This window comes from Trypanosoma melophagium (assembly GCF_022059095.1).
Source record: "Trypanosoma melophagium isolate St. Kilda chromosome Unknown ctg8segment1, whole genome shotgun sequence".
Taxonomy (NCBI): Eukaryota; Euglenozoa; class Kinetoplastea; order Trypanosomatida; family Trypanosomatidae; genus Trypanosoma; species Trypanosoma melophagium.
In genome coordinates, this window is record NW_027125193.1 from 84973 (window position 1) to 107995 (window position 23023).

Below are 23023 nucleotides of genomic sequence, written 5' to 3' on the forward strand. Positions count from 1 at the left end.
TTTAAACTACAAAATGAAACACATTTGTATATTATTATTATTATTATTATTATTATTATTATTATTATTATTATTATTATTATTATTTAGGTATGCACAATGCCTAGACGCCCTGTGGAGAAATTTAGCCAAGCTCTTAGGCGTCAGGCGCAAGTGCGCGCGTGGCAACACGCTGAAAAGACAACTTCTGACTTGTCTGCGCAATCGTCATTACAGTCACCATTAACATCATCAACTACAGAAGCAGGAACTGTTTTGCCCCATGGAGGCTCTTGGCCATATAAAAAGAAAGTTGAAGTGTCTCATTCCATGAATGCAATGGGATCTAAAGATACTCTTATTCATGCTAACCAATCACTTCGTGAGGCACTCTCACGCGGTTCACCTGAAACACAGTTAACACGACAGGTAAAACGTGCTATGCAACGCTCTACTCGGAAATTAGAAGCGATGAAAGCTTTTCAAGTTCTTTTACATGCAGATGGGGAAGTCCCTACAGCAGCAACATTTCAAACTCTTGCTGTTACGCTCTTACAACATCATGTAGAAGAACAGATAGGCTATGATACATTTCAAAAATCTCTGGCAGATGCTATAGGTACAGAAAATGACCGTTGGAAGAACCTCTCAGAGGAAGAACGTTCTGCTTTCGTAAATTATACTTGTCGAAAGAATGAACGATGGGTGGAACGTGGCTCTTCTTTTAATAAATTTTTAGGATTTTCACAAGAAGGTGCAGATAATGAAATCGTAACCCAGATAGAGTATCAAATGTGCAAAAGTGGAGCAATAATTTCAGCAGGATCAATAGGAGATTTAATGCATCTCGATATTTCATGGTCAACCGCTTTGCATTTGTACAATTATACAGGTTCACTGTATCATAACATACCACCACCAATAGAAATGACAGATCGTCTTATGGGTCTCATGACAGGATACAAAACAGGACTTGGTGGATCTCGTCCATGGAAGCATGCACTTAAACTCTATGAACAAGCCCTTAATTCTGGATATGATTTAACCTTAACGACTCATACACATGCCCTAGATGCACTTTGGAGAAGCGCAGATACGTTTCACCGTACTAGATCCACAATATCATCTTCACAACAAAATTTTATTTGGGAAAAAGCTATTGAAATTATTCAACGTGTATCAGATACTAAACTACTTATTGCTGGTGAGGAGGGTTGTGCCTATGCGGAATCAGTTGTAAAGGCTTTTGCCGCTTCTGGTCGCTGGTCTATGGCTGTTTCCTTCCTTGGAAACCTTGATATCTCTAGTGCAGACACAACTCACCGTTCCCTTGCTCCTACGGCGGAGACTTATGCCTTTGCCATTGCGGCTTCTCTTTCTGCTGGACATGCATCCCATGGTGAGGCCCTTTGGATACTTTTTCGAGACACTTACTCTCTTCGTTCCCTTCACTCTGAAGTACTTTTGCTTCTTCTGCAGTCCTTTCGTCATGTGGTGCGTACATCACCTATAATTGGTTCTATAGTTGAGGAACTCGTAAATGATAAAAAAGGACTAGAACGAACTATTACTGTAGCCTGCCTACAGTTGCTTTCTACCCGTTATGTAAGGACGGTAATGCAGCGTCATGTGCTGGCGATGAAGTTATTTGACATGTATGATGCCAGCCCATGGCCGCAGCAGCCCACGGCCCGAGCGGTGGAGCTGCAGACGGTGTTCCGCTGCTGCCGCCTGATCTCGTCGCTGTCGGGTGAAACGGACGGCGCCGCCCTCATCGCCCACGTGCGGGGCCGAATTTCTTCTGTCTTTGGCCCGGCGGCGGTGGAGTGCCAGTGGCTGGAGGCGGCGGCCGTCCACGACCCCCTCGCGGCCCTCCGCCCCTCGTCGTCCCTCGCCGCCCCCGACGGCCGCCCGCCGGTTCCCCCCCGCCAGGCCCGCGCCGCCCTCCTCGCTGCCCTCCGCCGCGCCGCCAACACCCCCGCCGCCGACGCCGCCTCGCCTCTCATCGACGAGGACGCCCAGGAGGATGCACGCGGCGAGACCGCCAACGCCGTGCGGGGGGCTCTCGCCGTCGCAAACGCACTGTACACAACAGACGACACCTTTCCCCACCGCTACTGCGCAGAGATGCTGCTGATACAGGCTAAATCCGCGACCAAGGTAAGTGAGCGGAAAAAACTTGCACTTGAGGCAATGCGTCATTTTTCCCAAGATTCAGCGGAAAATATCACTCAACAGAATATTGTAAGCCTAGCAGAATCCCTTTCTCTTACTGAAGTGCATGTGGAACACGCACTGCTGCAAACCCATAACGCGCTACGCCTCACAACACTCTCTCAGAGAAAATATCAGAGAATAAGGACGCACATCCACACCACATTTGATGGGATAACATGGTAGCCAAAAGAAAGAACAATAATATATATATATATATATATATATATATATATATATTGTATCTGTCGTTGTTGCTGTTTTTTCATATTGGCAAATACTCTTATTCAGAAGGTGTAATATCGATTTGAAGTACCTTGTTTTTTTTTCTTACTCTTGTTCTTTTCTTGTGTTTTCTTATTCTCTCTTCTGTGTAAAGGGAACAAAGCAAAAAAACAAAAAAAACAAAAACAAAGCAGCAACAGGATAATCATTATCAAAAAAGGGTTATTCTATCTATATATTTATTTACTCATAATACGCAACATATTTTTTTTTACACAAGAACAAAAATGTCACCCGCTGTTGTTGAAGTCCATTTCCCTCACGACCGCCTTGCCTCAGAAGAGTATGGCAGTGATGAGTTGTTGCTGAATTGTTTGGATAAAGTGAATGACTCACCTGAGGAGGATGGCATGCCGCTGCGAGCGTGGATAATCAAACAAGCTCATGATGCTCTCGTAAAAAAACCGAAGACGCGTGAACTTATCGTTAAGCCTACCGCACTGAAGAACAGTTCTACACAGTTTCGAATCGTCATCGATGAAGAATAGAAGCAAAAGAAAGGAGGGATATGGGGTTTATTTGCGAAGGAAGGAGCAAAATTTTTTGTTAGTTTTTTTTTGCATTTTCTTTTTGAAATCTCATAGCAAGTGCGAGAGAAAGATGATGAGAAAAGTAAGTACCTTCGGAAGAAAATATTTCTGTTTAAGCGTTTTGGTTTTGTTTTTTTTATTCATTTTATTTTTATTTTCTTCGATGAGAATGGCAATGAAAACACAGTAATGAGCGTATATGACTATCTTATTGATGTGAGCCGGTTTATTCGTTATATCATTGTTTTTTTTTCTTCGTTGCTCGAGTGTAGGGTGTGTGTGAGGTGTAAAACTTTCCTTGTTTGATATTTTAAGTATGTTGCATGGTCCACTCTCTACCTCTTTTTTTCTTTTTTCTTGCTCTTATTTCAATGCTCTCGTACTATTATATATCTATTTATTTTGGTGTTCTCTACAATGGAGAGACATGATGAACGTGGAGAGTATATTAGATGAACCGACAATAGTGCTTGTGCTGCGCGAGTACTTAATTCCATTCGTCGTATTTGCCTTTATGATCTCATGGATTGTGCGTCACGTTCTATTACCCATTTATACCACTGGTATTATCTTCACACGAGCGGAAATACAACACTCTGAACGTACAGAATCGCATCCAAGCGAAAATGACGTATCTTGCAGATGATAACGATAGTTTAGGGGTGTTTCTAAATCCCCTCAGTACCGTTTTTTCTTTTCATTGTGCTTGTTACCTTTTTGTTTTTCATTTCAGTATTCTTGGTTTGCGTCCCTTTTAACATTTGCTTCTTGTGATTTTTACCTTCCCCAGACCCCTTTTTATTTTTGTTTTTTTTTCTTGTACATTATTTTGCACTTAAAGGTGAAAAGACAGACACACATACACGTACACATATATACATACAAACACAATAACGCAACTATATAGAGACATATATAATACTAAGCCAAATATATTGTACGTATACAAATATATATATATATATATATATATATATATATATTTAACTTTATCATAGAAAAGGCGACAATAAAATAGTCATAAATCATTCCATAGATTTTTCGTACGTACTTTTTTAGTGTGTGAATAAGAGTGTGTGGGTCGAGTTCTGTTTTTTTTTTATTTGATACGGGGGGTGATCAGAGGGTGAGGAAAAATAGTAAGAGTGATTTTGGAAGCAAGATGAAGTCACTGCCTATTCGTGTCTGTGTATTGGTATGCTCATATGAGGGGTCTGATAGTGAGCTGAAGGAGTATGAAGGGGAACTCGTACAAACGCCACAACATTACTTTACTGAAGCTGATGAAAAAGAGTTTGTATTTACTCTTGTGTATGTGAAGAAGGCAATCGCGTACCGTCAAATTCGGCAACTTGTGAAATCTGGTAAATATGATGTGTTCTACAACCAATGTGATGGAGCTATTGACGAGGATAAAGCAGGCGTCGATGTGGTAATGGCGCTTGAGAGCTTCAATGTTCCTTTTACGGGTGCGATCTCTAAGTATTACGAACTCTCAAAACCAGAAATGAAACGTGTGGCACACTACTGCCGTATTGCCACTGCGCGTCATGCCGTGATAGAGATAGGACATGATGTACGGAAGTTGTGCTCCACCCTTCAGTTTCCGTTGATTATTAAACATGTTTCCGGCTACAGTAGCGTTGGCATGGACAAATCGTGTAAAGTACATGATATGAATGCGCTAGAGGAACGTGTGGGTTCTTTCCTTGAGCAGTATCAAACTGCACTTGTGGAGGAATTTATTACTGGCGATGAGGCGACAGTGTTGGTGTGTGCCGATGCCACACAAACGGGGGGTATTCGTGTGTTTCCACCCGTTATGGTGCAATTTCCCGAGGGTGAAGATTTCAAACATTTTCATCTAAAGTGGGAGACTTATGAGGGGATGGAGTGGCAAGTCATGCCGGATGGTGATCCCGCACTGCCGGATATCATCCGCATCGCACGTTTATCATTTCTGCACATGATGGGAGGTGTTGGCTACGGACGTGTGGATGTGCGTATTGACCGTACAACACAAACAGTTGTGTTTTTAGAAATTAATCCTAACTGTGGTATTATGTATCCATACGGACAAGAAGGCTCCGCCGACTGGATTCTTCGACTAACTCCTGACTTTAAACAGAAAGAATTTGCAAAACTGCAAATAGTTGAGGCATTACGACGTTGTGCTCGTAATCAACCATTGTTTCGCTCCGCATATGATCCTGTTCGGGAATATCACCTCTGTGCCACTCAAGATATCCCTGCTGGTACTACTATATTTGAGGCAGAGGGGAAATTAGTACGTCTTTGTACTAAACCTTACGTAAAGTTAATGTGGAGTGAAGAGGAGTACAATCAATTTTTGCATAATGCTTGGCCTATTGGCGATGATGGACACCACTACGCATTGTGGGATCTGGAATCTTCAGATTGGGGTGCATTTAGTCATTCATGTAGTCCAAATATGGGATTTGCAGCGAACCGATCACTTAACGTTATTGCCCTTCGCGATATCAAAAAAGACGACGAACTTACAATGGACTATCGTCTCTTTGTGGATGACACAATGCCACCATTTCGATGCCACTGCAAATCACCCACATGTGAAGGGTGGATCTCGTTTGGAAAGAGGGAAGAGGGAAAATGCATTGCGTAAAGAAAAAAAAAAAAAAAGAGCGTCAATTGTTTTTTTTTCTTTGTTACTTTTTTTTTGTTTTGAGTCAGAACTGATACAAAAGATGTGTAGCAGCGCTGCCAACTGATCGAAAAAAAAAGAGACATAATACACGTAGACTATCTGTGGGTTTTTTTTCTTATTGTGTACAGATAACGTAAATCAGGCACATCAAGAAGATAAGAAAGAAGAGAAATAACTATGGTGATACTGAAACGAAATAAGGAAATGTTTTTCGTTTTCTGAAAGAGCAGCATATTGTCTGCACCCGCACATCCCATTACTTATCTATCTATCTATCTATCTATCTATCTATCTATATATATATATATATAGTGAAAAAAATAAATTATTTTTCCTTCATTTTTTGTCTTTCTTTCTTTCGAATTGGGAGATATTATTGTTTTGTACTTTTTGTTATCTAGTTTTTGCTTTTTTTTCGTTTTAAGGGCGTTGCTGTCACTCTCTATTATTTTTTCTTTGCTTTTCGTTGCTCTCGTTTTTCTTTAGGTTGTATTCTACCGTGTTTTTTTTTTCCAACATTATTATACATAATTGGATGTGTAAGTAATATTTCTCTTTGTATATACGTATGTGTTTACATGAATGATCGAATGCGAGAGACACATCAAGTGTGTGGTGGAGGGAGATCCACTGACTTCTCCAGAGAAATTGGTTCACTGCATGAGTTTAGAGTGGCAGAGACAAGATGTAATGATCGCTAATGAATCTCCTTGCAGTTCCTCCCTCAAAATTAAAAAAAATTAAATGAATTAATGGTGGTACATCTGAGTTTTCAAATTCTAACATCACCGCCGCAGACACTCGTTAATGGAAGCGATGTTTTGCTTCTTTTTTTCCCCTGCTCATCCGTTGTCGTTTCTGCATACATGGGAAGTTTGGTGGCCTCTCTTTTCTCATCTTCGTCAATTACCTTACCTCATTGTGGCAAACAGTATGGAACTTCTTGTTAACCCAAAGGTGCAGCAGTACTTGGATCAAAATAATATACGTCCTATATTGTTTGAAGAAGTCATGGAAATGCTGCAAGCTGCGAAAGTGATGCATAATAACTGTTTCCCTTTATCTCGAATCAATATGAAGAATTTATTGCTCCAAGATTCATGTTCTACATTAAATACATATCTAAAAATCTTATGTAATGCATTAATACGTACCTCTTGCTCCTCATCCGTTGATGTGGAACTTCCATTACACTCTCGGTGGGATATGGCTCTTGAATAGGCAAGTTCCCAACAACTTATGACACAATTACTGGATGAATGGGTTGTAGTTACGTCTCCGCTCTCAAGTCACGTATTCTACTCTAATCGAAGGACAAGGGAGGTAACAAGAGTAAAACCTGTAGAATTATCCAATTCTACAATGGTGACATCTAGAAAAGAACAGATACACACCAGATCTTTAGTACCACAGGAAAACTATAAGAAGCAAATATTAGACCATGTCCTTTCAAAGACTTCTATTCCATCTAAAGAATATTTAAGAAATCTTGAGGAAGTTGTGGAAGATCTACGAGAAAAGCGATCGCAACTACAAAATATTGAAGATCATGTGCAACATCTCCGTAGGGCTGTACCTGGTTTAAGGCAAGAGATTTTGGAACCACAATCAAGAATTGATAACTTGGCAAATGATAATGTCTCTATAATGTCAAAGCAAGAAGCACCCAAGAAAGAATTTCACTCTCTGCAAGAGCAATGTGACCAAATTGGAACAATTAACGAATTGACCTTATCCACATTATCAGAGGAAATAGATGTACTTCGAAGAAGATATCTAAATATATGGCAAAACAATCGAAAGTCAAGAGAAAAATTAGTAAGACTCCATGAGAAGGTTCACGATGCGCATGAAAGGGTAAAATTCCAACAATATCAACTACACAAACAAGTAGAATCAAAGATATCACCACTACACAGTAGATTTGTTGCCCATTACAGTGAGATCGATGAGTTGGAACAGAAGTATCTCCTATTGCATCGATGACGAGCTATTCATGGACATAAGACAGTTTTTCCCCTTGATAACAATAACGAATACAGTAGGAAACCAACGTATATTTTACAAGAATGCTTCTCTTTTCTACAAGGACTTTCTCAAGCGCTGATAAGTACAGTGGAACCTCTTTTGTTTGTGAATGAAAAACTTCGTATATTCTATGAAACTGATTTGGTGTATCGAAACTCATCTTTGTGGAGAGTAGCAACATTACAACAAAAATTGCGTCACATGGAGATGCTTCAACGCCGGCGAATTGCAGTGGAGGAGACACTGGAATTCGTAGACTGCATCTTGGATGACTTTTTACTCCCCGTGCAGCGGCGCGGTCGCTGTCTGGGACAGCGTGTGGTGGCACTTCTGCAGTTGCTTCCATGATAGGAATCCCCATGTGGGAAAGTGGATTCATCGGTGTGTCTGTCTGTGTGCGTGTTGTTAGTGCCCTCCCCTTTCTATCCCTTTCTCCATCACTCTCTTTGCCTCTCTCTTTCTCTCTGTGTGTGTGTCTGTGTATGTCTCCCTCTCCTTTTTTTCTTATTTCTTTCCCCATTTTGGGTGTCATTCCTGGTGTGTCTCTGTGACTGCTGTGCATTGTTGTCATTGGGTTCTCCACGTTCTGTTTTTTTTTCTCTTTCTGAGGCTTCTGACGCTGCCATTGCAAAGAAGATATAGTTTGCCCGGTGAATTGAGAGGAGCACGTAATTCTCGCCTGGCTGGAGAGGACGTTATGGACGTGTTGCGGGAGATGCCCATTTTAGGGCGGGAGGTGCAGCTTTCCGAGCTACTCGGGGCTGGCTCAAATGGCCGTGTGTATCTTGCTGTGCCAATGCGTCCGTGTGATGCCGCGAACCGCTTCCCGTACCCGAGTCGGTTTGTGGTGAAGGTGATGCAGAGGGAATTGTGGCCTGCCGGCCAATTCGAGGGCATTAGGAAGGAGATTAACGCTTTACGGTCACTGCAGCACCCCTTCATTGTGAGCTACGTTGGCGCGTGGGTGGAGACGGGTGGTGGAGAGCACAGTGGGAGCGTTTGCCTTGCCATGACGTATTGCGACGGTGGCGATCTTCACCAGATGATCTGCGAGTACATCAAACGCGACGAGTACGTGCCGAACGAGTTGGTGATGAGGATCATAGTGCAGATTCTCTCTGCGCTGAACCACAGCCACGCACACCACATCATTCACCGCGACATCAAGCCTGCCAACCTGTTCCTGATGCGGGACGGCTCTGCCGACGGTGTGTCGACTGCACTCGTGGGCGATTACGGCTTGGCGCGCCCGGTGGGACGGACGGTGGAGCTGGCGAGGACGCGTGTGGGCACGCCTTGCTACTGCTCGCCTGAGATTGTCGCTGGCGAGGCGTACACCGCGAAGACGGACATCTTCTCCGCCGGCGTGACGTTCTTTGAGCTCATGGCGCGGCAGCGGGCGTTCTGGGAGAAGGGCTACACAGAGCGGCAGTCGTTCCACGCGATTCTCAACGCGGACCCGCTGCCGCGCTTGCGCCGTGCGGCGAACGGTCGCTACGACAGTTGTCTCGTGCGGGCTGTGGCGGCGTGCCTCAGCAAGACGGAGCGGGGACGTCCCACCGCCTTCGAGCTGCTCACCGGCTTCGCGACGCGTCTCACCGGCTACGTGCGGGCGAAGAACATACCCGTCACCCTCGAGCGGCCAAAGCCGTCGCCTACGCGGGCTGACGGCAACTCACCGGTGCGTCGCACCTCATCCGTGGCGCCTGTCTCGCCGGTGCGTCGCATGTCACCCGTGGCGCCCGTGTCGCCGGTGCGTCGCATGTCACCCGTGACGCCCGTGTCGCGATTGCGGCGAGGGACGCCGGTGAGAGAGGCAGTGGCGGGTGCCCCACCCGTTGTGCCCAACCGCACGCCGACACCTCCGCCCGTCGCCGCCGCTGCGGCCAAGGCTGGCGCTGGTGTGCAGAATGACGCTGCCGGAGCGAGGCGTGGGCTGCTAAGGGAGGGGGCATCCGAGCATCCAACACCCGCAGCCGATCTCTTGCTGAACGTGATGGAGGCGAACATGGGCAACGAGGCGGAGTGCACTAAGCTGAAGGAGCTTCTTGATGGCGACACTGAGGCCTTCATGCTGGTCCAGATTCTTCTTGTCACACGGTGTACAGATACCACCTCGCTTGAAAATGGCATATTTAGGCTGCTGTTGACGCTCAAGCCACAGATTGCCGCGGACAAGGTGGTATTGTGGTTGATGGAGCGCAACCGAGGGACGTAGATGAGTACATTCTTGTTTTCTTCACAACCATGACCTTGGACACAGTCTCCACAGGGTTTTTTTTTTCTCTTTATTTTGTTTGGTGGGTCTACTACCTCTCTTTTTTTTTTTTGTTCTTGTGGATACTTTTCACTTCTATTTTGGGGTTTGTTGTGTGTCATGTTGGGGTGGTGGGAACTATGGTGGGTGCTGCTTTTTTTTTTTTGATCCGTTCCCTGTGTTTGCACTTGTGTCTGCCCCCTTATCTTGTTGGTGCTGCCCCATGGTGCCCTGGGTGTATATTTTTATCCTCTCTTTTTTTGTGTGTGCCTGTGGGTTACGTAATACGTATATATCTATTTGTTTTTTCTTCTACTGTTGCTGCAGCAGATTCCCTTGGTATGACTGCAAGCGCTGTGGGGGTTCTATTTACATTTATTCATTGAGTGCTGTTATAAGTGAGAGTGTACGCGGCTCTTCCACGGGTGTGTGATACCCTATTTCTATCTTTCTATGGCTTTATTATTATATTTTTTGGTATATTGCGTACAATCTAAAAAAAAAAGGAAACATAAAGTTATGTTGTTCTTTCCTTGTTCTTTGTTTTTCAATCTAGTATTTGTTGGTCTTCTTAAGTAGTAATAAGTGATGAGTATGCAGGGTGTTGTTGCGATGCAGCTTTTGCGGCAGTCAACGCTCCAGCCGCGTCTGAAGCTGCCGGCTGGTCGAATTGTGTCGCTGGAGGAGGGCCGTCGATTGGCGCGACTCATCAACGAAGAGGCGAAACACAACGACACTGCGTTAACTGGCGCCCTGGAGAACAAGTCGGTCAACTCTCCAGTGGTGCTTGAGGAACAGGTCTCAAAGCGTATTTTATTGCTGAGACAGAAAAATAATAAGGCGGCAAACGTTAAGGCTGCCGTTGCATACGCTCAGCGCAGCAAAGTGTCGAATAAAATGGTTGAGACAGGGGCGGAGGTGCGTGATATTGCGGTGAAATTACTGAAGAAAGATAAGGGAAATCGTAGTGCTCTGAAGGAACGTCACGAACGCAGTAAAGGAGAGAAGTCTGGGAAGAAGCGTTAAAATTCCAACGTTTAACATGAAGGAAATGAGGGACTTCAAGTCAAAAAAAAAAAAAAAACAATAAAGAAAAGTACAACAACCGCATCTTGCGAAAGGGTAGAACTTGTTTTTTTTGAAGTCATGTAATTGTTCCATTTTTTTCTTTGTATATGTTTTTATTTTCCATTAGGTGTTATGAAGACCTTTGGTTTTATATTTTACAATCTTCATCTCATTTTATGTTGCTTTCATTTTTGTTTGTGTTTTTATTTTTTGATGAAATGCATAGGTAGAATTTCTTTTTCTTCTTTTGATGGTGAAATATATACTTCTCTCTCAAACTAGGATAGAAGATATCACAACTCTAATATCTTATTCTTTTTGAAAAAAACAAAGCGAGGGGAAGTAATATATATATATATATATATATATATATATTAATTTATTCTTCTTCTTTGTGAGTGATCTATATAGATCAAAACGATGATATCAACGTGCTTGTGGATTTTCTTTTTTTGGAGTTCACTCTTCACAGAAGTGAAATTGCCTGATTTTTCGTTTGATTTCGGAATCGCAACTGTAAGTAATTTAACTTGCCAAAATGTGCAAATTGGTACGACGAGTGGCACGTTCAATTCGTCGTTGTGGTTTCTGATGGTTAAAGAGACATCAAATATTTCTTGCTCTGTCGATTTTGAGATGGGTGTTTTACGTTCACGTATTTATTCAACTATAAAAGTGAATCCAAGTGAGATATCTATGACAAAAACATGTGACGATGATTGTTACAGTACCACGCTTGTTAAGGATCAATGTACAATTAACTTAATGGTTGATGATTTACATCTTGATTCTCCTAATCCATTAATGGATATGATTCTTCCGGCTACTAAAAAATTTATTGAGAACGAGGTAGATGTATATGTGTGTAAAGTTATTCTTCCTCTTCTTATGGAGAATGTGAAAAATCAAACGCTAGATAAGCCGACATCATTTCCAGATCTTGTTAATGGCGCTACACCTTTAGAAGATGCTCCACTATTTCGTGCAGGTGTAAAAATATTGAATGAATTCCCAGAGATACATGGTATGCAACTCAACGCTTCTATACATGCTGGAACTACTGTACAATTGGGATTTACTTTCCCCAAAGGTTTTCAAATGTCATTGGGGGAAGTAACAAAACATCCTCCTGGCATGTTAACATTACTTTATAACAGTATGCAAGGGTTTCTACCAGATATATTTTCTCTTAATTCAAATACACAATACGACTTCATGCATAATTCTTTTATTAATAACAGTGTTGCAGAAGTGGAGGTTGAACATCCATTTTTTGCATCACTTGATATATCATTTAATAATCTTCATTGTAAAGATGATGGATTTGTCTGTACTCTACCTTGTACTGATGCAGTCACTCTACAAAATCTTCGTCTTAAAAATCTTGGGGAATGGGATGCAATAGTTGTGAACCATTTAGGCCCTTTAGCTGTCTCATTTATTAACAAATTTATTAATGCTACGACCTTCTCTCTATGTAATAATTCAAAGAGTGACCATCTCCTTATTCCCTCTAAAAAGCCTCCACCAGTTATTCAGGTACCACCACTAACATATTGTATTGGATTTGCCGTTTTTGCAATTGTTATTATTGTGGGAAGTGTGTATTTGAGTCTGTGGAAGTATCGTTTTTCACCGGCATCATTATATGATGGTACCGTAATATCACTGCGTCGAACACTTACAGAAGATATTATAATAGTTTTAATGGCTTTAACGACAGCTTTTGGTTTTTTTTGGTCTAATACTACTACTGCTGCGACACTCTTAATGGGAGGAGATGTTGGATTGCTTTCTTTCTCATTAATGGAGACGACCCGAAGTCTTTATGAAGCTGGCTTAAAACCACTTGCTGTTCTTGTTTTCTTATTTAGTGGAGTGTACCCATATATTAAACTTCTGTGTATTTTGGTATGCACGGTGATATTGCAGAAGCCAGATTTAATGATTCTCAGAGTAGTGGATTACCTTGGTAAGTGTTCGTTTCTTGACTCATACGCTATGGTAATTATGGCAAGTGGTCTGCAAATTTCTGGTATCGCAGATGTTGATATTCTTCCTGGTTTTTATGTGTTTCTCGCTTCCACAATTCTTTCAATACTTACAGGTAATTATGCAACAATTTTTTGGCGTCGTAAAACGTCACTTCGTCGTCGCATATCTTCACCAGACTTAAATCATCTCTTAGATGATGAATATTCTTTGCAGTACGACCATAACGAAGACAGCATCGATTCTGGAAAATCTATATATGGAGTTAATATGAAAAGTTTCTGTTTTTCTGTCATGAATGGTATTTTTGTTTTGATATGTACTTTACCTGCCTGGATATTTCCCTCTATGAGATATAAAGTAACCGGTATGGCTTCTATTCTTCAATCATCTGATCGTGATATGACACTCTTTGAACTTTCTTCAACATCATACATGTTACTTGTTACCTGTATCTTCACTATTGCTGTTGCCCCATTTTTGTACGCTTTAATGTATCCACGGTGGCCATTCTTTGCTTCATGGTGCGCAGCGGATGTATTGCTATTAGCCTGTGTTGCCGGACTTCTTCAACTCGGGCAGTTTGTAGAGTTTGTCATTGGGAAAAATATGAATTCTGTTTACCGCGCAGAGGCAGAACTACTATGGCCATTATTATTTTTGCTCATAGCTTCCGTCTGGCAATGGATCTTAGCTGCTGTTCATGTACTTGGTATTTGGAAAGGCATTGCGGAAAAATTGGCAGAACGTAAAAGAACAGTTGTACAGACTGAAGCTGAAATGTAAAAAATAAAAGTATAGACAAATAACTGCTGCTCATATTTTGCCTTATGAGACAGAATGTGGATGGATATACTAGTATTCTCTTCTTGGTTTTTTTTTTTTAGAATTCCACCCTTTTTGCTTTGTTTTTTCTCTCGTTTCATTATTGTGAATATCGGAAAAGATGAACAAATGTTGGTACCTAGTGATAACGGATTATTATTATTATTATTATTATTATTATTATTATTATTATTATTATTATTATTATTATTATTATTATTATTATTATTATTATTTCACTACAACTGAAAAAGTCTCGAAAGTGTCTTATTCGTAAGTACATGTGTGTGTAGGGAGAAACGGAAGAAAGGCATCAGTTGCCGTAAAATATGTTATTATTTATCGTTTCTTCCCTGCTGCATTGTGTTGACACAGGATACACACATGATTCATACCTGTCTGAAACATATATATTTCTATTAATCTAACTCTAGTTGCATGCTAACAATTTACGACATCTTTTCATTCTAATAGATGCGTGTATATTATTTTCCAATCATATGTTTTTCTTTTTCTATTATTTTTATTTTTAAATATGTTTTCTAGTCCTCTTTAGTGAGGTGCCGATATGTTACCAACAACAGAAACGTGGCGTCAATGTGCTGTAATATTGAGTAATGCAGCGGATCAGGCATTACATGCTGCTGCAGATATTGCTTTGGGGGCCATTGAGATTGGAGACACGCGAGTTAATGAATCGGCTACTGTTAATAGTGGTAGTGATAGAAATAGTGATACTGCTGCCTTGTTAGATACACTGCTGGCAAATGCGGTTCTTTTTGTCTTGTGACAGTTTGCCGCTGAGGGTGTAGAGGACACGGATACCGCACGGCAATTTCTTCTCTCCCACGAAGTACACATAGCCCCACAGGCGGTGGATGTCGTTATTGATATATGTGGGGTAAACAAACGACGTGTTGCTTCACTTACGCGTCGCCGGAATGTTACGGAGTTTTGCAATTGCATAAATGGAAACTCTACAATATTACCGCAGTTCCTTGCCTCCAGGACGCGTGTTGTAGGAGTCAAGGGTGGTGTACCAACATCAGCAGTAGAAACAATCGAACCATGTGACTCGACAAACAACGTGGAATCCCTCTTGTTGTTTCCAGCAACATCCACACAGTCTGACAGCGTTGAAGTTACTGTGAACCGCGAAGAGGCCTTCAGATTTTTTACTGAACTGGACCGCATTAATGCAAAACTGGACGTGTTGCTCGGGCACTAATGCGTATATTGTGATGCAGAGACATCGCAATAGAAGAAAGGTCAAAGAGTTGTGAATGACCATGATGGAAACAAAACGCGAATACACACACCCACAAAAGGGCAAAGCAATGGGAGAAAGAATATATATATATGGGTAGTGCAGAACAATAATAATAAAAGAAATTTTTTAAACGAACAAATTTCAATACTTCTGTTTTTCCTCTCTTTCTCTTTTGCAATCCCAATTGTACTATTATCGCCACCTGCTTTTTAATCTTTTTTCGCTCTCCCATTAGTTGGATGAAGCCAACAGCAAAGTTATGGCTAGAAGAAAAAAAGCGAAGACTAAACACCCTCCCAGTAGATGAGGATATGCGAATGCGTCGATTGAAAGAAAGGCTAAATCCCGCTGCGACTCGTGTCTTAGTCAACACAGGCAGTGTAGGAACATGCATTAGTCCTTCAACCCCTGTTTCCGATGCCGCCTCAAGTCTTTTGAACCAAAATATTGCCTTACTCACGTATATTGATGAGCTTCAGGAAAATTATTTTCAGAGTGAGAAACAACGAGAAATACACTGGAACAAGTTACAGGAGACATCAAACGAGAATTATCGCCTTGTAAGAGAAATAATTACATTATCATTGGATAGACGCAAAGATGAAGTACTACTAAAGGAAAAAAGATTTCGAGAGAAGTTGATGTTGCAGGAGAGTGATGCCCGGGTGGATCTCGCCATAACAGCAGCTCGCCTCTTTACTCCAAGTGATTTTAGATCCTCACATCAACGTAACATAATACAACGAGTAAAAAGCATCAATCATGCAAAAGAGTTTTTTGATTGAAAGCATAGAAGGTTAAGAAAAAAAAAAAACGAAATGACATCTCAAAATACAAAAGAGAAGAGGGATCGGAGATCGGGCATTGAAGATATGCATTCTCACTAGTTCAATTTAAAGATAAAAAATTTACTCCCATAATATATAGCTTCTAAGGGATCTATACACTACGTATTATTTATTACTAATACCTTTATCAAGACAGTGTTAGAACTATATTATTTTTGAAGGACTTTCTCAAGCGCTGATAAGTACAGTGGAACCTCTTTTGTTTGTGAATGAAAAACTTCGTATATTCTATGAAACTGATTTGGTGTATCGAAACTCATCTTTGTGGAGAGTAGCAACATTACAACAAAAATTGCGTCACATGGAGATGCTTCAACGCCGGCGAATTGCAGTGGAGGAGACACTGGAATTCGTAGACTGCATCTTGGATGACTTTTTACTCCCCGTGCAGCGGCGCGGTCGCTGTCTGGGACAGCGTGTGGTGGCACTTCTGCAGTTGCTTCCATGATAGGAATCCCCATGTGGGAAAGTGGATTCATCGGTGTGTCTGTCTGTGTGCGTGTTGTTAGTGCCCTCCCCTTTCTATCCCTTTCTCCATCACTCTCTTTGCCTCTCTCTTTCTCTCTGTGTGTGTGTCTGTGTATGTCTCCCTCTCCTTTTTTTCTTATTTCTTTCCCCATTTTGGGTGTCATTCCTGGTGTGTCTCTGTGACTGCTGTGCATTGTTGTCATTGGGTTCTCCACGTTCTGTTTTTTTTCTCTTGCTGAGGCTTCTGACGCTGCCATTGCAAAGAAGATATAGTTTGCCCGGTGAATTGAGAGGAGCACGTAATTCTCGCCTGGCTGGAGAGGACGTTATGGACGTGTTGCGGGAGATGCCCATTTTAGGGCGGGAGGTGCAGCTTTCCGAGCTACTCGGGGCTGGCTCAAATGGCCGTGTGTATCTTGCTGTGCCAATGCGTCCGTGTGATGCCGCGAACCGCTTCCCGTACCCGAGTCGGTTTGTGGTGAAGGTGATGCAGAGGGAATTGTGGCCTGCCGGCCAATTCGAGGGCATTAGGAAGGAGATTAACGCTTTACGGTCACTGCAGCACCCCTTCATTGTGAGCTACGTTGGCGCGTGGGTGGAGACGGGTGGTGGAGAGCACAGTGGGAGCGTTTGCCTTGCCATGACGTATTGCGACGGTGGCGATCTTCACCAGATGATCTGCGAGTACATCAAACGCGACGAGTACGTGCCGAACGAGTTGGTGATGAGGATCATAGTGCAGATTCTCTCTGCGCTGAACCACAGCCACGCACACCACATCATTCACCGCGACATCAAGCCTGCCAACCTGTTCCTGATGCGGGACGGCTCTGCCGACGGTGTGTCGACTGCACTCGTGGGCGATTACGGCTTGGCGCGCCCGGTGGGACGGACGGTGGAGCTGGCGAGGACGCGTGTGGGCACGCCTTGCTACTGCTCGCCTGAGATTGTCGCTGGCGAGGCGTACACCGCGAAGACGGACATCTTCTCCGCCGGCGTGACGTTCTTTGAGCTCATGGCGCGGCAGCGGGCGTTCTGGGAGAAGGGCTACACAGAGCGGCAGTCGTTCCACGCGATTCTCAACGCGGACCCGCTGCCGCGCTTGCGCCGTGCGGCGAACGGTCGCTACGACAGTTGTCTCGTGCGGGCTGTGGCGGCGTGCCTCAGCAAGACGGAGCGGGGACGTCCCACCGCCTTCGAGCTGCTCACCGGCTTCGCGACGCGTCTCACCGGCTACGTGCGGGCGAAGAACATACCCGTCACCCTCGAGCGGCCAAAGCCGTCGCCTACGCGGGCTGACGGCAACTCACCGGTGCGTCGCACCTCATCCGTGGCGCCTGTCTCGCCGGTGCGTCGCATGTCACCCGTGGCGCCCGTGTCGCCGGTGCGTCGCATGTCACCCGTGACGCCCGTGTCGCGATTGCGGCGAGGGACGCCGGTGAGAGAGGCAGTGGCGGGTGCCCCACCCGTTGTGCCCAACCGCACGCCGACACCTCCGCCCGTCGCCGCCGCTGCGGCCAAGGCTGGCGCTGGTGTGCAGAATGACGCTGCCGGAGCGAGGCGTGGGCTGCTAAGGGAGGGGGCATCCGAGCATCCAACACCCGCAGCCGATCTCTTGCTGAACGTGATGGAGGCGAACATGGGCAACGAGGCGGAGTGCACTAAGCTGAAGGAGCTTCTTGATGGCGACACTGAGGCCTTCATGCTGGTCCAGATTCTTCTTGTCACACGGTGTACAGATACCACCTCGCTTGAAAATGGCATATTTAGGCTGCTGTTGACGCTCAAGCCACAGATTGCCGCGGACAAGGTGGTATTGTGGTTGATGGAGCGCAACCGAGGGACGTAGATGAGTACATTCTTGTTTTCTTCACAACCATGACCTTGGACACAGTCTCCACAGGGTTTTTTTTTTCTCTTTATTTTGTTTGGTGGGTCTACTACCTCTCTGCTTTTTTTTTTTGTTCTTGTGGATACTTTTCACTTCTATTTTGGGGTTTGTTGTGTGTCATGTTGGGGTGGTGGGAACTATGGTGGGTGCTGCTTTTTTTTTTTTGATCCGTTCCCTGTGTTTGCACTTGTGTCTGCCCCCTTATCTTGTTGGTGCTGCCCCATGGTGCCCTGGGTGTATATTTTTATCCTCTCTTTTTTGTGTGTGCCTGTGGGTTACGTAATACGTATATATCTATTTGTTTTTTCTTCTACTGTTGCTGCAGCAGATTCCCTTGGTATGACTGCATGGGGGTTCTATTTACATTTATTCATTGAGTGCTGTTATAAGTGAGAGTGTACGCGGCTCTTCCACGGGTGTGTGATACCCTATTTCTATCTTTCTATGGCTTTATTATTATATTTTTTGGTATATTGCGTACAATCTAAAAAAAAAAGGAAACATAAAGTTATGTTGTTCTTTTCTTGTTCTTTGTTTTTCAATCTAGTATTTCCTGTTTGTGTATGGTGTTTCTTGTGTAGAAGGTTTTTTTTTAAGAATTCACAGTTTATTTTTGCAGTGTTTTTTTTGTCACAATTATTGTTGTGTAGTAAGGTTTGTGGTTGTGATGACTGGGAAAAGTAGGACTATTTTTTGAGCCATAATTTTTTTTTTTTGTGTGGGGTATAAATTTCATTGATGAGGAACGAATTAAAGGTCATAGAGTTTTCCTTTTTTAAGTGATTTTATGTTTTTAATTCTGTTTCTTCTTAATGGGTGACTCTTTTTTTCTTTTGATTATTTCTTTTCCCATAACTATTTCTTGGGTTATCTGACGCTGCGGTGTGTATTTAAGTATCAGGTGCACTCTGGTTGTGCTCCGTAAATATGGTGTGAGTATTTTTTTTGACTTTTCATATATGTATTAACTTTAAACCTTTGTATTCATAATTCACTTATTTTTTTTTCGGTTGTGTTGGGAGCTTGGTTGATGAACTTGCATTTTCGTTGGATAACATATATTTTGTTTTATTTCTTTGATATACGCCTTTTACAGGGTTGAAGGAAAATGTTTGTTACTGTCATTTTAACGTGTATTGTGTAAGTATAGACGTTACATTATTTTCTTTCCCCTATTTTTTTTTTTTCGTTCTAAACCGTGTTCTCCTATTATTGAAACTTACTTCTAAAGGTAGAAGTTGCAGAGGGAGGATGCTCTTTTACTCACCTGGGATGCAGTTGGTAGTACCAAAAGGTTGTAGTTTGCGTCATTCTTCCAGTGTCCCTATGCTTCGTCCAATACGAATGATTGGTATGGTTCATAAGGTTTTTGTAGAGAGAGGCTATGGTTTTATTCTTGCTGTTCCTCCACCTGCTTCGTTGCTGAAACCTTTAAATTCTATAAGAAGAGTAGATAAAGCCTCAACTGCATTTAGTGAACAGGAGATTTGCTCTCAAAAAGATCCTATAAGTGTTTGGTTTCCACTTTTTTCAAAAAGTAGTAGCCGTTTTGATAAACCAGAGGAGCGAAGAGAAGGTTCAGTTTCTTCTCCATCGCGTGGGACGTATGTGACATTTGTGGCTACCTGTCATCATGACGCGGCAAAAAAGGTCTGTGTGTGGCGGACACAAGAAGTTACACCGTGCGATGTGCAGCAGGAGTTGCATGCAGTATTGCGAAAGGCACGAGATCCTCGATGGGATCGCATCACAGCAGAAGATGTGGCAAGGACCAAACGCGAGATTGCATGGCAGTTCGCTGCGGAGGTATCGGTCTCTCAACATTCTTCACAGAGAGATGCCTTGGAAGAATGCCGTGCTTTCTCTACTGTCGCAGTACAAGAGGATGACACGGACACGGAGGAACGGTGGTCACAGATCACTCAAGAAAGAATGCGCAGACGTTTGCACAAGATTAATGAGATGGCACGGAGGTTTGTAGTGTCCGAGACCGATTTGCGGCGACCTTTGTTTTGGATGCGGAGTGGCAGTAGTTGCTCGATTGATACTGAGGATAAAGGAAGCGCAACTCAATTCTCTAAACTCTCAGAGGATGAAAAAAGGCGCTGGGAACGTGTGCAGCATTCTCTGAATAAACAATAAGATAATGTTTGTATACTGTCGTTGCGTTTGTGTATGCTTGTGTGGTGATTTATACATTGACCTGGATTATACTACAGTTTCTAAACATTTGTTGCGTTATTTTGCCTCCAAACATTTAGGTGCTGTATTTTTGCTTGTTTCCCGTTCTTCTTCTCTTTTCTTTTTTTTATTCCTTCTACTGTTAAATAATTAGTTTCTGTCGGTAGGTTTGAGAAGACGAATTGCGGATACGATTACCCACCTTTATAGGGGGAAACATGTCAAGTCACAGTAGTGATGTGTATGTCATGGAGGACGAGGAGGAATTGTCTGTGCAGATGCCGGAGGGTCTTGTGGATTCACACTCTACAACGCCGTTAGAGTCATCCGCTGAGGAGTTATACTCGCGTAAAAAGACGACATGTGCCCTACGTACAGTTGGCACTAACACAGAAAATTACGTGGAGGAATCGGTGAATTCCTTGCTTTACAATGGCATTATGGAACTTATGCGAACTGTCGCCGGTGATGGTTTCTCAGATAATGTTTCGATGAAATTTCAACAGCAGCGTAAACACAGTTCTGAAAAAGAGATTGTAATGATTAAGCGTAATTTAATAAAACGTCTTGGAGATATTGTCGCAGATCACTCGCAGTCGTGTAGGTTACCCGAATCGTCATTAGATGTTACAGATACTGCTATATCTGTCCCTGTTTCTACGACTAATACTACTATTAATACTACTGAGATCAGTGCAGTTCCTTCATGGGTTGCGGAACTGCAGGAATCCATGTCGGTAACAGAAGCTCTTTTGCATGAACTAACAAAGACAACAGAGAATAAAGAAACACTGGATACTTCAAGGAAATCTAGTACTATTCTTCTGGGACCTCCAGTCACTTTAGCGACACCTTCTCATTCACCGCTTTCATCACCACCGCCACCACCACCAGTGGTTTCCTCGTTAATTCCACCTGAAAATACAAGTCGAACTGAAGAACTTGAAGCTGAGTTGCGTAAATTACATGAGACAACAACAGAAATGCGTTTAATTTTGGCCAAAGAAGGTTTGGATAGCGTGATCCCTCTTTATAATGAGCTTCTTGAACTTCGCGAATTAAGGCGAAAAACGGCACTTAAGGATGCTGAAACTACCATGGCGTACCTTACTACTATGGAATGCTGTTTCAAGCAGCAATTAATCGCAGCCGAGAAAAGCAAAAGGTGTCTTGATTTGGAGCTTACTCGACGTTCATGTGATATAGGTAATACCATAGCTACTCTGGTAGAAGATGTTGAAAAATTGGCACAGTTAAGCCGAGATTTAAAAGTACTTCGCAGTGAATATCAGCGACAAGTGGGATTAGTGGATAAAAATCATTATCTATCTATTGATCCTGTCCCTGGCGAAAAACGACCAAGGACTTCAGAGGGAAGTTTTAAATTACTTTTTGAACAACAACTAGAAAAGGAGCAGCAAATACAAAAGCTTCGTCAAGAGTTGGAATCTCAGAAGAAAGAAACTACAGAGTGGAGGGAACGGTATGAATTGTCCGTACAGTCGACATCTTTGGTTCGAGAAAACACTACATTTAATTCGTTACTGCGTAATGTGGATGAACGACTATCTACTGAAGCAAATCGTAAAATTGCATTTCTTTGTCATATTTTTGGCTGGAACTTACTTGGTTTAACTGATAAATCCATTGTAATTGCTCGTATAGGATGCGCAGAAGAGAAACTAACCTTGTCTTTTGATTCATTGAAGGACGAGAACTCTGCTTTGGCTATGAGCATTGTCCTTGCAAAAAAAGTACTGGAAAACTGCTCCAATAGGCGAGAACAACAGGAATACGTTCAGAGTGATAAAGATAATGAAGAGGATTTAGATGATGAAGGAAAGATGGATGATAATGAAGAAAATAAACCTACTATAAAGGAGGTGAAAGATCTTGAATTGGAGGAGATGGATAAGACTGAGGTAGAAAATGAAATCTACGATACCGGTAAAGAAGAAGTATATGCCATAGACTTTTCAACAGATAAAAATAAGGAAGAATCCACCGTCAAGGAAACTCCCTCGTCAGACTCGGCCGAACCGGCTTTTTATAGTGGTGGCCTTTGGGATGAGTAAGGATTAACAGAAAAGTTGTGTATTTGTTTGTTTATCTTTATGTCTCTCTGTGTCTGTGTTTTTGTTTCTCTCTCTTTCTGCAAAAAAAAAAAAAAAGGGTGAAAAAAAAAACTCTGATAATTACTTCCCCTTCTATGTTTTTGTTTTGGTTTGATGCATTCTCAATTCTTTTATGTCGGAGAAGTGAAATTCAATCTTCTTTTCGTACTTTCTTCCTCATTAATTTGTGTGTGAACTATTATTTTTTTTTAGTTTAAATATGGACGATTGGCTGTGTACCTCCAGCAGGTTACACAAAAACTCATGATGGGAGAACTATACCTCCACGTGTTGTAGATAAAGGTGTAAACAGTTACTGGATAACCTCACAGAGGGTGGAAAAGGGTGAGATACTTTGGAGTGAAAACTTATTTACCTTTTGTGGTG

At 42.6% G+C, this 23023-nt stretch overlaps 14 protein-coding genes across 14 annotated transcripts; all 14 read left to right on the top strand.

Annotated features, from left to right (window-relative positions):
- Positions 1–99: 99 nt before the first annotated feature.
- Positions 100–2379, top strand: LSM04_007213 (uncharacterized protein; the record flags this gene model as incomplete). Its single annotated transcript, XM_067338832.1, has 1 exon — positions 100–2379. One exon carries the CDS (start codon positions 100–102, stop codon positions 2377–2379), a length of 2280 nt encoding a protein of 759 aa, XP_067185978.1.
- Positions 2380–2705: 326 nt separating this feature from the next.
- Positions 2706–2966, top strand: LSM04_000335 (uncharacterized protein; the record flags this gene model as incomplete). The annotated part of the gene is made up of 1 exon (XM_067338835.1): positions 2706–2966. The coding sequence occupies one exon, from the start codon at positions 2706–2708 to the stop codon at positions 2964–2966; it is 261 nt and encodes an 86-aa protein (XP_067185934.1).
- Positions 2967–3435: 469 nt separating this feature from the next.
- LSM04_004631 (uncharacterized protein) lies at positions 3436–3654 on the top strand (the record flags this gene model as incomplete). The annotated part of the gene is made up of 1 exon (XM_067338836.1): positions 3436–3654. The coding sequence occupies one exon, from the start codon at positions 3436–3438 to the stop codon at positions 3652–3654; it is 219 nt and encodes a 72-aa protein (XP_067185959.1).
- Positions 3655–4170: 516 nt separating this feature from the next.
- Positions 4171–5652, top strand: LSM04_004441 (D-alanine--D-alanine ligase; the record flags this gene model as incomplete). Its single annotated transcript, XM_067338837.1, has 1 exon — positions 4171–5652. One exon carries the CDS (start codon positions 4171–4173, stop codon positions 5650–5652), a length of 1482 nt encoding a protein of 493 aa, XP_067185957.1.
- Positions 5653–6501: 849 nt separating this feature from the next.
- On the top strand, positions 6502–6915 carry LSM04_006980 (uncharacterized protein; the record flags this gene model as incomplete). The annotated part of the gene is made up of 1 exon (XM_067338838.1): positions 6502–6915. The coding sequence occupies one exon, from the start codon at positions 6502–6504 to the stop codon at positions 6913–6915; it is 414 nt and encodes a 137-aa protein (XP_067185974.1).
- Positions 6916–6933: 18 nt separating this feature from the next.
- Positions 6934–8070, top strand: LSM04_005107 (uncharacterized protein; the record flags this gene model as incomplete). Its single annotated transcript, XM_067338839.1, has 2 exons — positions 6934–7633; positions 7685–8070. 2 exons carry the CDS (start codon positions 6934–6936, stop codon positions 8068–8070), a joined length of 1086 nt encoding a protein of 361 aa, XP_067185966.1.
- A 349-nt stretch (positions 8071–8419) lies between these two features.
- Positions 8420–9940, top strand: LSM04_008316 (Protein kinase domain; the record flags this gene model as incomplete). Its single annotated transcript, XM_067338840.1, has 1 exon — positions 8420–9940. The coding sequence occupies one exon, from the start codon at positions 8420–8422 to the stop codon at positions 9938–9940; it is 1521 nt and encodes a 506-aa protein (XP_067185986.1).
- Positions 9941–10567: 627 nt separating this feature from the next.
- Positions 10568–11005, top strand: LSM04_005897 (uncharacterized protein; the record flags this gene model as incomplete). Its single annotated transcript, XM_067338841.1, has 1 exon — positions 10568–11005. The coding sequence occupies one exon, from the start codon at positions 10568–10570 to the stop codon at positions 11003–11005; it is 438 nt and encodes a 145-aa protein (XP_067185970.1).
- Positions 11006–11467: 462 nt separating this feature from the next.
- On the top strand, positions 11468–13825 carry LSM04_004559 (Intermembrane transport protein PqiA-like; the record flags this gene model as incomplete). Its single annotated transcript, XM_067338842.1, has 1 exon — positions 11468–13825. The coding sequence occupies one exon, from the start codon at positions 11468–11470 to the stop codon at positions 13823–13825; it is 2358 nt and encodes a 785-aa protein (XP_067185958.1).
- Positions 13826–14432: 607 nt separating this feature from the next.
- Positions 14433–15092, top strand: LSM04_008672 (uncharacterized protein; the record flags this gene model as incomplete). The annotated part of the gene is made up of 2 exons (XM_067338843.1): positions 14433–14636; positions 14679–15092. The coding sequence occupies 2 exons, from the start codon at positions 14433–14435 to the stop codon at positions 15090–15092; spliced, it is 618 nt and encodes a 205-aa protein (XP_067185990.1).
- A 281-nt stretch (positions 15093–15373) lies between these two features.
- LSM04_005133 (uncharacterized protein) lies at positions 15374–16430 on the top strand (the record flags this gene model as incomplete). The annotated part of the gene is made up of 2 exons (XM_067338844.1): positions 15374–15863; positions 16171–16430. 2 exons carry the CDS (start codon positions 15374–15376, stop codon positions 16428–16430), a joined length of 750 nt encoding a protein of 249 aa, XP_067185967.1.
- Positions 16431–16778: 348 nt separating this feature from the next.
- Positions 16779–18299, top strand: LSM04_005029 (Protein kinase domain; the record flags this gene model as incomplete). Its single annotated transcript, XM_067338846.1, has 1 exon — positions 16779–18299. The coding sequence occupies one exon, from the start codon at positions 16779–16781 to the stop codon at positions 18297–18299; it is 1521 nt and encodes a 506-aa protein (XP_067185964.1).
- Positions 18300–19592: 1293 nt separating this feature from the next.
- LSM04_002836 (uncharacterized protein) lies at positions 19593–20483 on the top strand (the record flags this gene model as incomplete). The annotated part of the gene is made up of 1 exon (XM_067338847.1): positions 19593–20483. The coding sequence occupies one exon, from the start codon at positions 19593–19595 to the stop codon at positions 20481–20483; it is 891 nt and encodes a 296-aa protein (XP_067185949.1).
- A 257-nt stretch (positions 20484–20740) lies between these two features.
- On the top strand, positions 20741–22597 carry LSM04_003593 (uncharacterized protein; the record flags this gene model as incomplete). Its single annotated transcript, XM_067338848.1, has 1 exon — positions 20741–22597. The coding sequence occupies one exon, from the start codon at positions 20741–20743 to the stop codon at positions 22595–22597; it is 1857 nt and encodes a 618-aa protein (XP_067185953.1).
- Between the last annotated feature and the right edge of the window lie 426 nt (positions 22598–23023).